Here is a 15,047-nt window from a genome sequence, read left to right as displayed (position 1 = left end):
ACGATGCGACAATGGGCGATGGGGCGGTGGGACGATGGGACGATGGGGCGATGCAACGATGGGGCAATGGGCGATGGGGCGATGGGACGGTGGGGCGATGGGACGATGGGGCTATTCGAAGATGGGGCGATGGTACGGTGAGGCGGTGGGACGATGGGGCGATGGGACGATGGGGCGATGGGACATTGGGACGATGGGACGATGGGACGGTGAGGCGATGGTACGATGGGGCGATGGGAAGATGCGGCTATGCGACGATGGGGCGATGCGACGATGCGACAATGGGCGATGGGGCGGTGGGACGATGGGACGATGGGGCGATGGGACGATGGGGCGATGCAACGATGGGGCAATGGGCGATGGGGCGATGGGACGGTGAGGCGATGGGACGATGGGGCGATGGGACGATGGGACGATGGGGCGATGCAACGATGGGGCAATGGGCGATGGGGCGATGGGACGGTGAGGCGATGGGACGATGGGGCGATGGGAAGATGCGGCTATGCGACGATGGGGCGATGCGACGATGCGACAATGGGCGATGGGGCGGTGGGACGATGGGACGATGGGGCGATGGGACGATGGGGCGATGGGACGATGGGGCTATGCGACGATGGGGCGATGCGACGATGGGGCAATGCGCGATGGGGCGATGGGACAGTGAGGCGATGGGACGATGGGGCGATGGGGTGATGGGACGATGGGACGATGGGACGATGGGACGATGTGATTATGGGGCGATGGGGCGATGGGGCGATGGGACGGTGAGGCGATGGGACGATGGGACGATGGGGCTATGCGACGATGGGGGAATGCGACGATGGGACAATGGGCGATGGGGCGGTGGGACGATGGGACGATGGGACGATGGGGTTATGGGACGATGGGACGATGGGGCGATGCATCGATGGGGCAATGGGCGATGGGGTGATGGGACGGTGGGGCGATGGGACGATGGGGCTATTCGACGATGGGGCAATGCGACGATTGGACAATGGGCGATGGGGCGATGGGACGATGGGGCGATGGGACGATGGGACGATGGGGCGATGGGGCGATGGGGCATTGGGACGATGGGACGATGGGGCGATGGGACGATGGGGCGATGGGACGATGTGGCGATGCAACGATGGGGCAATGCGCGATGGGGCGATGGGACGGTGGGGCGATGGGACGATGGGGCTATTCGACGATGGGACAATGCGACGATGGGACAATGGGCGATGGGAGGATGGGGCGATGGGACGATGGGACGATGGGGCGATGGGACGATGGGCTGATGCAACGATGGGGCGATGGGACGATGGGGCGATGCAACGATGGGGCAATGCGCGATGGGGCGATGGGGCTATGGGACGATGGGGCGATGCGACGATGCGATAATGGGCGATGGGACGGTGGGACGATGGGACGATGGGGCGATGGGACGATGGGACGATGGGCTGATGCAACGATGGGGCAATGGGCGATGGGGCGATGGGACGGTGGGGCGATGGGACGATGGAGCTATTCGACGATGGGGCAATGCGACGATGGGACAATGGGCGATGGGAGGATGGGGCGATGGGACGATGGGACGATGGGGCGATGGGACGATGGGCTGATGCAACGATGGGGCGATGGGACGATGGGGCGATGCAACGATGGGGCAATGCGCGATGGGGCGGTGGGACGGTGAGGCGATGGGACGATGGGGCGATGGGACGATGGGGCTATGCGACGGGGCGATGCGACGATGGGACAATGGGCGGTGGGACGATGGGACGATGGGGCGATGGGACGCTGGGACGATGGGGCGATGCAACGATGGGGCGATGGGGCGATGGGGCGATGGGACGATGGGACGGTGGGGCTATTCGACGATGGGGCGATGCGACGATGGGACAATGGGCGATGGGGCGGTGGGACGATGGGACGATGGGGCGATGGGACGATGGGACGATGTGGCGATGCAACGATGGGGCAATGCGCGATGGGGCGATGGGACAGTGAGGCGATGGGACGATGGGGCGATGGGACGATGGGGCTATGCGACGATGAGGCGATGCGACGATGGGACAATGGGCGATGGGGCGGTGGGACGGTGGGACGGTGGGACGATGTGGCGATGGGGAGATGGTACGATGGGGCGATGGGGCATTGGGACGTTGGGATGTTGGGCGATGGGAAGATGGGACGATGGTGCGATGGGACGATGGGAAAATGGGCGATGGGGCGATGGGAAGATGGGTCGATGGGACGATGGGAGATGGGGCGATGGGACGATGGGGCGATGGGGCATTGGGACGATGGGCGATGGGAAGATGGGACGATGGGGCGATGGGGTGATGGGGCGATGGGATGATGGGATGATGGGAAAATAGGCGATGGGGCGGTGGGGCGATGGGGCGATGGGGCTATGCGACGATGGGGCGATGGGACGATGGGATGATGGGCGATGGGACGATGGGTCGATGGGACGGTGGGGCGATGGGGCGATGGGACGGTGGGGCGATGGGGCATTGGGACTATGGGACGATGGGCGATGGGGCGATGGGACGATGGGACGATGTGGCGATGCACGATGGGGCAATGCGCGATGGGGCGATGGGACGGTGAGGCGATGGGACGATGGTGCGATGGGACGATGGGACGATAGGCGATGGGGCGGTGGGACGGTGGGACGGTGGGGCGATGGGGCGATGCGGCGATGGGGCGATGGGGCGACGGGGCGATGGGGCGATGGGGCGATAGGACGCTCCTGGACCAAAGCGTGATACAGTCGTGGGAGCCAGCCGCGCGCCCCCAGCATCTGGATGCTCTTTGTGAGGAAGTGTGGCGCCCACTAGCGTTCTGCTGACTTCTAGCAACATTGGCCAGCGGGAAGCTGGTGCGCAGGTATCAACAGATGGCACTTTGCAAAGGAGGAATTGAGAATCTCGCACAGCACTGTCGTCAACTGGGTCACCATGACGTATTTGATAGTGAATATTACATTAAAATATCAGACCTAAGATATTAAACATTCTCATATTAAGATATTCAACTGCTGTTTTCGTGAACTTTTTGCAGTGGGATTGAATGAAAACCACAATTGAATATAACTTTACTCCTCCACCATTGATGGAAACAAACTCAATAATATAGTGGAGATTACTTCTTCTTACAGTTGGTAGAACTGTACGTTTGACCATTTCTTGTGTCTCCCTGACAAACTTCATGTCATTTTTATTTAACTCCTGGTTAATGAAACTTCTCTCCCAGTATTCCAACTTGACTCTATGGTTAAAGAGGAAGGGTGGTGTTGTGCACAAGCATTCAGCACATTTGGCAGGTGAGATCTTTTTATTTTCTTTGGCAAGAAATTCATAGACTGAATGGAATTTGCCAGAATTTCATATGCACCGTGGCTCCTTTGAAGACTCAGGAAGTTGCACGTGCAAGGTCAGTTCTCCTCTGTATTTAACATGTTGATATTTTGTACCTCATGGATGTTTTGCGTTAGCTTACATTTTAAAGTATTGCATTAAGGTATTTATCTTGATTACTTAGATTTGGTGCCTCTTTAAATTTAGTACTTGAAGGAAGTACTCACTTACTTTCCCCAAATACTAACCCAGGAAATAGCTTTTGAATTAGGGCTGTGAAAGTCAATGGCTGAACATCTAGGAATGTCCCATTTCTCATCACCCTCTCCTTCATAATTTTTAAAACTGGTGTCCTCGTTTCTACAAATTGTGTCTTCTCCACTGTGCCTTCAGAACTATCACCGGAAGTGGTCTGAAGGTGAGTGAGCCTGAGGGAAGGAGCTCTGACCGTTTTATACGATTCACAGAGCAGCCATTTCTGTCAGACAACTTTCAAGAGGCTGGTTCCCCGCAAAGACCTTCTTTGCGCTGTGAGATCTCTCTCCTTTATGCTCCAGGTACTGACCCCAGAGGGGAAACTTGGGCTCTGGTCCTTCACAGTCCTGCAGACACTGCCCTCTCCAGGAGGGTCCTGGGTGGGGGGAGGGGCTCCCCATGCACACCCCTGAGGGTGTTAGGGGAGCTTCACTGAAAGCTTGAGCTGGTTTGGCTGAGTGTGGACTCTACCCAGCATTGGACGTCCTACTAGCCCTGCAGGCAGCTACCATTTACTGCGGTCAGGTGGACTCTCATCTATGATCAGACTAAAGTTTGCAAACTTTATCTCATTTAATCTTTACACTTTCCTGTGTGACCACTACTAATGTTGTCTCCACTTCTTTTGGAGGAGGAGATGAAAATCCGGTGTCATTTATCCTCCGCAGCCACAGGTGTCTTCAAAAGTGGGGTTTTCTGCCGCTCTCCAGTCCCTCCTCTTCCTCAGCTCTTAGTACGTGCCCTTAGCTGCACTGACTGTACTGCTGCCTCATTAATCTGAACCATGTCTTTAATGTCTGCCTTCCTTGTTCCCTGGAGGGCAGTCACCATCCCTGTCTTGCCTTCTGTGAGTCCACATGGCCACACACTGCCTTCCGCGTGTTGTGCAGGCAGCACCTTCTGGGGGACAGGATGCAGAGAACTCTGTAAGTTAACCTTTGAAGTTCACCTTTATGCCTCTATTATCTTCAGACTGTGTCAGAATATATGAGCCATGTCTCCTGTAAAGAAATAGGGGAGAATTCAAACTTAATGGAGAGCCCCTTACGAGGGAAATGCAGAGGGTTGGGGCATGTTGTCTTCGAGTGCATTGGAAGAAGTGGAAGAATGGTACCTGGATCAAACCACTGAGCGTTCTTTTTAGAATTGAAAAAGAGACATGGACGGAGAGTCGGGTTTTTACCTCAACCTGGGGTGTCATTTAGGTGAACGTATCCTATTGGACTGAGACTTCTATTATTTCCATGAGTGTGTTTGATCTGCAGCGTCACAATACAAAGGAAGTGTTGAGGTCATGACGTTGTCTGAAGCCCTGACAAAAAGTGGAAAGAAGGTCGGGAGAAGAACCGAGGCGGCAGTCCCGGCCTAATGAAGAACCTCATGTGCAAGAAGGTGTTCAGAGCAGCTGGGTAAACTCTCCCCTGGGTGGACTTGTGCGTCATCACGCCCGCCTGGGGCCTGCCAGCCTCTTCATGATGACACTGGAGACGATGCTCTCCAGCTCTGTCAGCACCCCCTGCGGCGACCTGGCCCAGAACCGTGGCCTGCCCACGCTGGAGACCGTCACAGTTCTGCAGTATGCGGGGAGGATCGTCCTTGCTGTCGTGCCTGAAGGACCGAGAACATTTTCAGGTCTCCCCAGAAGCAGGTGCATGGCAGCCAGTTCCAAAGAGCGCAGGCCATCTCTGTCTTCAGGAGATGATGATCCAACTTCACGACGATCCAGCACGAACCGCTGAAAGTGCTCACTGGACTCGATGAGAAGGTGGACGACCCGGTGACCAGTTCGGCGCAGGAGATGGGGAAGGAAAAGACCCTCCCGAGCAACGAGGACGCCAGCCTGCCTGTGGGGAGCTAGTTGCAAAGAATCAGTCTTCTCTGGCAAGACAGTACATAGCTGCCCTGCCCGGGACGTTGTCAGACTGGAAATTCAGAAGCGGAAATCAAGAAGTGCTTTCTCTGTATTAATAAGCTCATCAGAAAACCCGGCAAGTTGGAGAGGAGACTCGGACTCAACCTTCCACAACTGAGCTTGGGAGTTAAGATGGCAGAGGGTGACCCTTAGCTTGTCTAGTCCCTCAAACACAGCTAGATAGTTATTACATCATTCTGAACACCAAAGATATCAACCGGAGGTCTGAATGACAAAAACTGCAAGACTCCATATAGAAAAGGGACCACCTTTGGAAGGGAGGAGAGGAGGAGGCTTTACTGGGAGAGCTGTTGCCCTGGGCCTGGCCGGTGGGGAGGGAGCTGGCTTAAGGATGCTGTCACAAAGTAGTATAAGCAAAATCCGACCTTTTAGCAGTCCACTCCCTTGGGGGAAGAACATGGCTTACAGGTACTCAAGCGGTGAATAGGGGCAGAATCCCAGGAGTGACAGCATGGTCTCAGGATCCCTTGCTTCGCAGGAAATGGGGTCTTGCCAACCATCCACAGTTGAGTCTCATCAACGCCTAAGTGGCTTCCACTTGTGAATAGTCACCCAATTCAAAGACGTTTTTTTTGCCTTCACCTGTGAACTGTGCTCAGTCATTTTTGACAGTTTCATTTTTTCAATAATACGGGGACTCTACTTTGGAATGGATAGACACTACATTTTTACATGTTTAAGAATTATAATTTATGCATTTATCCACAGCAAGTGTTGTATTTACAAAATGTACTTGTCATATTATTGTATGACCGGTTTTGTCATCTGTGTTCATTTCTTCAGGGATATGAAATCTAGCTTCAACGTTATGTCTTACTCATAATGAGATCCAAGTGTGCTTAAATGCTTAAGGTGTCTTTAAATCCAAGGGGAACATAAACAGTTTGACTCCTTTCAAGGACTCATAAAGAAATATTTTGAAGTATCTCAGTAATTCACTTGTGTTGGTGAGTGTGTTGGGAAATAAAACAAAAATATTATTTTCTTTAGTGGAACACTGTGGCAGAGAAGGCTAACCATAAGGAGTAAGTAATTACGTAGGAATCCTTTCTACAATGATGAAGGAGGTGGAGTGGACACTCTGACAGATTATAGCAGCTGGAGCTGGTCCACTGGACTTAAAAGTTTCTTGGAGAAATCATGTCTGATGATTGTTGATTCCATTTCAGCGATTGCATGAACTAGACACCAAAGTGAAAGATATTACAGAATCTTGGAATTTCACTTTCAACAACGAAGTAGTGAATACATCTTCTATCCGTGGGCGCTGCGGTGGGTGCCCGATACGACGAAATAGTGGACACACCGCCTGCTGTCACAGAGCTTCCAGTCTGGTGGTTCTGGGTCATTGAGCTTTCAAGTAACATCATTCTGTGGCCAGGACAGGGAAAGGACAGGACGCTGGGAGCACAAAGGAGCATGAAAGGGGCACAAACTCTACAAGAAGCATCTGCCAAGCTGGCATCCAAGGATCTGTAGGAGTTCGCCAAATAAATGCAAGATGGTCGATTCTGAACATGATCAGTGGAGATATTGTAGGAGCGCAGACAGAAATAAGAGTTTGGAGATGATGACTAATGCTCATGATACGATTCTGGGCAAAGACACACACCTGGAAGTCATATCTTAGAGATGACACTCGGAATTATTTGGGAGGTTGAGTCTGTATGTGCAGAGAGGAAGGAGTGTGGCACCCAGCATGGAATTTTGAGGAACACCCAGATTGCCCCAAGATGAGAGAAAATAGTCAACAAAGGAAAGAATGGAGCAGGAGCAGAAAAGCAGAAGACAGTAGAGACACAGAAGCCACATGGAGGTCAGACTTGAAAGTGGAGGCGTGGCCAAAGGGCTCAGATGTTTGGAAATGGCAGCCAGGGCTGGCTGACAGCAATCTCTGACCTCAGTAAGATGTGGTTTAGTGTAAACCTGGGCCGAGCAGTTTCAGGAGAACAGGGAGGCTGAAGCCACGTTACAGTGAGGGCAGGACGACCTGACCGCGAACTGGGAACAGACACCACAGAGAACTTCAAATAGTCTGGGTATGAACAGAATGACAGAAGCAAGATAATACCTACAGGTGGGGGCGCCTGGGTGGCCCAGTCGGTTAAGCGTCCGACTTCAGCCAGGTCACGATCTCGCGGTCCGTGAGTTCGAGCCCCGCGTCAGGCTCTGGGCTGATGGCTCGGAGCCTGGAGCCTGTTTCAGATTCTGTGTCTCCCTCTCTCTCTGCCCCTCCCCCGTTCGTGCTCTGTCTCTCTCTGTCCCAAAAATAAATTAAAAACGTTGAAAAAAAAATAAAAAAAAATACCTACAGGTGGTTGTAGGGCTGGGATGAAGAAGATGAAAATGAGGCACATCTGATGCTCACTTTTTTTATGTGGAAAGGAAAATACTGTCAGGAGAGAGGAGAGGTCACTGATAAAGTATAAGCATCTTACTAGAGCCTTCTCTGCTGTGCGCCAAGGAAATCTGTCCAAAGCTAAGCCTTCTGGAACTGTCCCTCTGTTTGGGGTCACAGAGGTTTTGCACCCAGGGGAAGGGCACCATGGTGCGGCTTGGGATGAGGGAGAGTGATGCTCTCTCATCAAGCGGGGGAAGGTGGAAAAGTGAGTAGGGCCTTTATCAGTAACCCGACTCTGGGCTCAAACTCATGAACTGTGAGATCACGACCCAAGTGAAAGTTGGGCACCCAACTGACTGAATCACCCGGCACCCTGGACTTAGGTTTTAAGAATAAAGAGACTCAACAAGTTGTCTTTGATAAGAATTTATTAAGACAAAATGCATATATAATAAAATGAAAAGGTGAATACGTTTTATACATTTTAACACAATGTAAAGACAAAAACCTTTATATGGAAATATAAATATAAATTAGTCAAAAGAGTGAATGAATAAATAAATAAATAAATAAATAATAAACAATAAATAAATAACATCAGGGCAATCATCTCTTAAGGACTGATGATCCTGAAGCCGGATTTTTTTTTTTTTTTACATATTCTTGCTTAATACTACTCACAAAATATTTGTGGAATTAAAGTCAATAAATTCTGTAATGAAGGCTGCAGTGAGAGTCTCTTGAAGTGAGCAGGCATAGTGCAGGGTGATGTGGCACGTCAGGCAATGAGAATCACTTCAAGGTGACCCCAGGTCTCCATCCTTGATGGCCAAGCTGTCTTGCAAGGTCGCCGAGGAGGACAAGGCTCTCATGATTTCCAGTCTGACAACTTCCCAGGCGCACTCACTGTATCCCTGGTCCTCCAGGTAGACGCGGATGTCCTGGAAGTACCTCTTGATGGCCAGGGCAGGGCCATGCATCCCCGGGGCTCGCTCTCCCTCGCCCGTGGCCTGCACCAAGCAGGCGTCCAGGGCTTCCAGCTGCCGGTGGAGGCCAGAGCGGAGTCCGTGCAGCGGCGCGGGGCTCCAGGCCGCCGAGGAGCGCTCCGTGTGCAACAGGTTGAAGGTCTGCTGGAGCAGCTCCCGCAGGACGGCGGCGGCGGCGGCCTGGGCCTCCCGGAGCTGGCCGCCCTCCAGCATCTCCCGGGGGAAGCGGAAGTCTTTTCTGGCCCGCAGGCACAAGAAAGGGGACAGTCTCCGCATCTGGCCCAGGAGCACCAAGTTGTCCCTGCTAACCTGCGCGTGGCTCCCAGGCAGGGCACAGCCCAGAGAGCCTCCAGGGCGGCAGGTGAGCAGCGCCAGGGCGGTCAGCAGAGGGCGCAGGAGAGCCATGGGGAAGCCGAGGGGGCTGCTGGGCGGGCTGAGCTGGGCGACCTTGGGGCCGAGGTTCTCTGAGCACGGCCTCGAAGCATGGCTCTTAAATAGGGAACGCGGACAATTTCATTTTCTGAACATCCTCTCCACTTCTACTTCCTTTTTTTGTTTTCATTTATGCATTCTCCTTATTGTCTAAGAAGATGTCATCAATCTAAAATACTACGTTGGAGGGGCGCCTGGGTGGCGCAGTCGGTTAAGCGTCCGACTTCAGCCAGGTCACGATCTCACGGTCCATGAGTTCGAGCCCCGCGTCAGGCTCTGGGCTGATGGCTCAGAGCCTGGAGCCTGTTTCTGATTCTGTGTCTCCCTCTCTCTCTGCCCCTCCCCCGTTCATGCTATGTCTCTCTCTGTCCCAAAAATAAATAAAAAACGTTGAAAAAAAAATTTTTAAAAAAAATAAAATACTACGTTGGCAATGGAAGCTTTATTTCCCAATAAACTTCCGATATGTCCATCCCAATGGACACTTATCAAAGTAGAAACATCTTTGTCCTAAAGACTGGAGTGATGTAGGCATGTAGGTACTCATACACACACCTGCTCACATATATGTTTTCATATATGAACATTGCTCTTTGTGTTAGAAAGAAACTTTGGCCTTGATCGTGGACTAGGTTTTTACCCTCTTTACTTCATACAGAGACAGACTCCTTCATTCCTGTGGGTTTTTGTATCTTGCTAGGTTCTGACCAGACGATGTACGGTAAATAAGCTCTTTAGAACCAGGACTGGGTTTTAACTACTGTTGTATTCACATTAGAGACTTGTGGTGATAAGTGAATGAGTTTCTTGGATGTTTCTCTTCATTCTAGAAATAATTGATGCAGGTCCATGCAGTTATGCTTCACTGGGGCCTCAGGGTCAAGACTAATAATACAGACACTATCCTTCTGCCATTTCGTAACCCGTCTACAGTGCTCCTCAGGCTGTGCCAGTGTCCCCAGCAGGAAGCCCAGTTCCGGTCTGGGACATGTAGCTGTGAAGATTCTAATCCCAGATCATTTTATTTTCTCAGCAAACCCTCACGCGCAAGGTTGTTATCACCTCTACTAACATGTTCCTCTGGAGTGACTGAGTGTCCTCAACCCAACCTCTCCTGGACTCACTCCCCGAGGGCAGGCTCACCTTTTCCTGAGGACATTAGAATTCCCCTACTGTGGAGGGGCTGGTTTCTTTGTTAGCAAAACAGCTATTGCCCCTAGATCCTTGGCCTTGTCCCTGGAGTGTTTTTGTGAGGGACCCTAGCTCTCAGCGCTGACCTCCTCCTCTCCTGAGCAGGTATCAAAGTGTCAATAGCCCTCAGATGCTTAGGGCAAAATTTGTCTCAACTTTTGAGACAAAAGTAGGGGAATAGCCCAACTGTAATCATTTCACCTTCAGTAAGCAAATACTTGTCATTTTGCCACCACAGCTTTTATTGTTCAATCTTTTACTTCAACTATTGAGCACTAGTTAGACTCAACATTTCTGAGCTGGGCTCGGGGGACTCACTGATGATGCCTCTCAGTGGAAGCTTCCAGCACAGAAACTAGCAACTCTCCATTGTTCATTCAGTCTGGGTATTTCTCTTTGGCTTCTTAGTCTGTTCATCTGTCTGAGGGTCAGAATGCAGGGGGTGAGGCCCCGGCTATTATGTCAGGGAGAAACAGCCTTCTCTCCTTTACTTACTTGTGTTATTTCATTTTAAATTTAAAAAACAGCAACAAAAAGAATTTTAATGACTTAGTTTTTACGCAGTGGTTTACTGGACATAGTCTGTCTTGCTCTTCCTGCATCATGTTTTATATCATCCTCAGGTTAATACAAAGGCAAGTAAAAGAATGAGGGGCTGCACCGTTTTTCTCTATATTTCCAAGATATCAGGTTTTTGTTTTTTTGTTTCTCATTTCAACTCTCCTAGAAAGCAAAACACAACAATTGTGTTGGGCAAAAGAAAATATAGGTCTGAATGTCATGAAAATGAAAAAAGGGAAGTGACTTCTCTGCTGGCAAAAAAGCAAAGGGCTGGTTAACACAATCGGTGCAGCAAACTGGGGGCCGGGAGCTCTGGCAGAGGGAAGAGTGAAGGCCACACTGAATTCCCCCAAATCAGGAAAATAGCTGCTTTGGCCTGAGGCTCAAAGGAGAGAGCTGGCGGATGGTGATCACTCCCTTCGCCCGCCCGTGCCTCCCACCCTGAGACTCGGTTCTCCAACACTTTCCAGTATTTAGCACTTAATACCTCTGGGATTGAAACTGAATATGGCTATAGAGAGTTTCAGGGCAATACTTAGTCCTTGTCATAGACAGCGTTAGAATCTGTTGTTGCCAGCTGGTAGCTTTTTGCAGCTTGAGGGGACATCCTCAAGAAGTGGCGGGATTTCTGCAGGGATCCCAAGCCAGCCCTCCAGTCTTGGTCTCTGCCCTTGCTGCACGTGGCCACCAGGGGGTGGTCTTCTCTGAGAGGAGCTTCGGTAGCCCACCCTTCAACCGGATCCTCCTTTCTGTCTTTTTCCCCGCAAGTGCTAATACATCACATTTGACGGTAGTAAATAAAAAGCCTTTCTTGAAGATGTTTCTGCAAAACTTAGAGATTTCATTTGATTTTTAGTTTCTACTTGTGACATGCTGCTCTTCAGGGAAACGTTTAAGCTGAGACCACAACAGACCAGAAAGCTGCTGTGTGAATAGGCTGACAGTTGAAGGGAGTGAGTGACAGGGTGTGTGGGGACTTCCTTCTGGGACAGGGAGGAAACTAGAAACGATTAGGACAGGGGAATGTGTCCTGGAATGCTGAGGGGAGAGGTGCAGGTGCCACAATATTAAAGAAACATCATGTTTTTCTGTACTTCCATCTAAGTTTTTTTAATTTTTTTTTTTTTAATTTCTGAGAGAGAGACAGAGCACGAGTAAGGAAGGGGCAGAGAGAGAGAGGGAGACACAGAATCTGAAACAAGCTCCAGAGAATCCGAAGCAGGCTCCAGGCTCTGAGCTGTCAGCACAGAGCTGGATGTGGGGCTCGAACTCACGAACTGCGAGATCATGACCAGAGCCAAAGTCAGATGTTCAACTGACTGAGCCACCAAGGTGCCCCTGTACATCCATCTAGATACTTATTCTCAACTCTCAGATATTAATACAAGCCACTATTTCCTAATTGAATATAAATAAGACACTTGTTTGAAATAAGGAGTGACTCAGTCAGCCTTCTCCAGAATTCACCACAAAATGCTGTTTTCTTATGCTGCCTCCTTTGAAGGTCAGTTAGTGAAAGGTAGGACACACAGTTGCCTAGAATTTTGTTGAAAGAGACAAACACTATTCTCATATAGAGCCGTCTGAAGAAAAATAAGAAAATATGAACCATACTTTTGGTCGTTACTCTATGGAAGATGCGTTGCTTGGTGCCATTCAAGTGCATGACTTTAGTTAGTATTCACAATATTCTGTTATAATTCTTAGCTCTGTTTTTGTTCCTGAATTATACACAACTCACATTTGCTCCATGGATTTCCATTATTCATGTTGCGGTTACAGCTGATTTTAAACAATTTTTTGTTGCCTTAAGTATGAAGACGATGCCTAACCCAGCTTCGCACTCTCATGTGAAGAAAGTCTGCTAGTCTTTTTTTTTTTAAGTTTACTTATTAATTTTGAGAGAGAGAGAATATGAGCACAGGTGGGGGAGGGGCAGAGAGAAGAGAGAGAATCTCAAGCAGGCTCTCTGCTGTCAGCCTGGAGCCCGACACCTGGCCCATCTAAGGAGTCTTGAGATCATGACTTCAGCTGAAAACAAAAGTTGGACACTTAATTGAGCACTCAGGTGCCCCAAAAGACTGTCAGTCTTTATGTAATAATTGTGTTATTTGGGGACCCACCAAAGATGGTGATATTCAAAAAATTAGCAGACCTGCTTCCGATTCTGTGTCTCCCTCTCTCTCTGCCCCTCCCCCGTTCATGCTCTCTCTCTGTCTCAAAACTAAATAAACGTTAAAAAAATTAAAAAAAAAAAAAAGGGGGGGCGCCTGGGTGGCTCAGTCGGTTAAGTGTCTGACTTCAGCTAAGGTCACGATCTTGCGATCCGTGAGTTCGAGCCCCGCGTTGGGCTCTGGGCTGATGGCTCAGAGCCTGGAGCCTGCTTCCGATTCTGTGTCTCCCTCTCTCTCTGCCCCTCCCTCGTTCATGCTCTCTCTCTCTCTCTGTCTCAAAACTAAATAAACGTTAAAAAAAATTTTTAAAAAATTAGCAGAAATTACCCGTGAGTAACGTGAAAGATTTCTTATCGTGTCAAACTCCCCTAGAAAGTGAAACGTGCTATAAGGCTGCCGCAGCAAGCCAGTGTCATAATGATCAGTGAAGTAACTTAATTAATAAAACCAATAATTCTAGGAAGTATTATTTTCTCAGTGGTAATAGATATTTTGGTGAAGGATTGAATTAATTATCTATTCCCGCCCAGTCGGTTCTTAAAGATGAGCAGCTTGCTGATGTACAAAGTAATAATAATGAAGACAGCATAAAAATCGTAACTAATTAAATGAGCTGTGGTTCAAAATAAATATAATACTAGACACATAATTATGATTTGCCAGCACATCAATTCCATGAAATCAGTGAGAAATAGATATATGGCATAAAAGGCAGAACGATGCACAGAAAAACTGCCCCACGTTATTTTCCAGACCGCACGCTGTATTCTTTTTCACTTCAGAGGCGCTAACTTCTCTTATTGAGACTTTCAGGAATTCCAGTGTGGTTTCCTGCTTAGTAATTCCATCAAACGAACTCTCATGAAGTTCACGATGGTATCCATTTTTCTGTCGTAGCAGGCAGTTAGACGCACATCTTCCATGAATCCACTGACATTCTTCTAAGCACGTGTATTTCCTTAAATACACTCAGCATCCTCTCTTGTTATCCTTCTACTGAATGGTCAGTATACCTGTGTATCCTTCGTGGTTCTTCTCTCCCCTGCTGTGCCTTAGAATCAAGTGTAAGTCTTTCGGTCACACTACACTGTCGTCCCGCATGACCACCTGTTTCTGGCTTCCTGTTGCCATGTATCGACCTGTCCTATGGCATTTTTAAAAAAATCTAAGCTCGCCTATCCACTGACAATGGGCATTGGCACTTCCATGTGTATCAGTCAATGTAGAGGAGACTGACAGCTTTTATTTTTATTTCCTGACATTCTTCATTCTACCATCAGTTGAGAGAATTCACTTCTCTCTCTGCTTCATTATAATATTAAGTATGATGATGGCTTTTAGGTTTCTATCCCTACAAAAATCAAAAGTAAAGACAGCAAGAACTGTATTTGTTATATCCCATGTCGTAAGGGCAACGAACAACTTGTCTTAGAGGAAGACAGTTGTTACCTCTGATTTTAATAGAATCTGATGGGTAAATGAATCCTCTCATCCGGTTTTCCATCAAGTTGCACCATGAGACCTGATGTTACTCTTTATAAACACTTCCTACAGTAAATGAAATAAAAAAATGATACACTGATTAAATATAAAGAATACATTTTATTATATTACCAAAACATAAGGGTGCACATCATATTACTTGAAAAAATTTAAATCTCATAAATATTTAAATGAATAAATAAATAAATAAATAAATAAATACTTAAATAGATAAAAGGATATTAGCACGGTCATCGGTAAGTGGCTTGTGCTCGTAGAGGTGACATGATGTCGCTTATTACTCCTAAAACATTTGACAAGTTATTTCGTTTCATGTCACGACTA

At 49.0% G+C, this 15,047-nt stretch overlaps 1 protein-coding gene across 1 annotated transcript; it reads right to left on the bottom strand.

The window, feature by feature from the left end:
• Positions 1-8,409: 8,409 nt before the first annotated feature.
• LOC145713084 (interferon omega-1-like) lies at positions 8,410-9,291 on the bottom strand. Its single transcript, XM_081791059.1, has one exon. The coding sequence runs from the start codon at positions 9,265-9,267 to the stop codon at positions 8,674-8,676; it is 594 nt and encodes a 197-aa protein (XP_081647185.1). The 5' UTR covers positions 9,268-9,291; the 3' UTR covers positions 8,410-8,673.
• Between the last annotated feature and the right edge of the window lie 5,756 nt (positions 9,292-15,047).

This window comes from Panthera onca, chromosome D4 (genome assembly GCF_046562875.1).
Source record: "Panthera onca isolate mPanOnc1 chromosome D4, mPanOnc1 haplotype 2, whole genome shotgun sequence".
Taxonomy (NCBI): Eukaryota; Metazoa; Chordata; class Mammalia; order Carnivora; family Felidae; genus Panthera; species Panthera onca.
The sequence above is the reverse complement of the archived record's forward strand: the minus strand, read 5'-3'. Positions and strand labels throughout refer to the sequence as shown.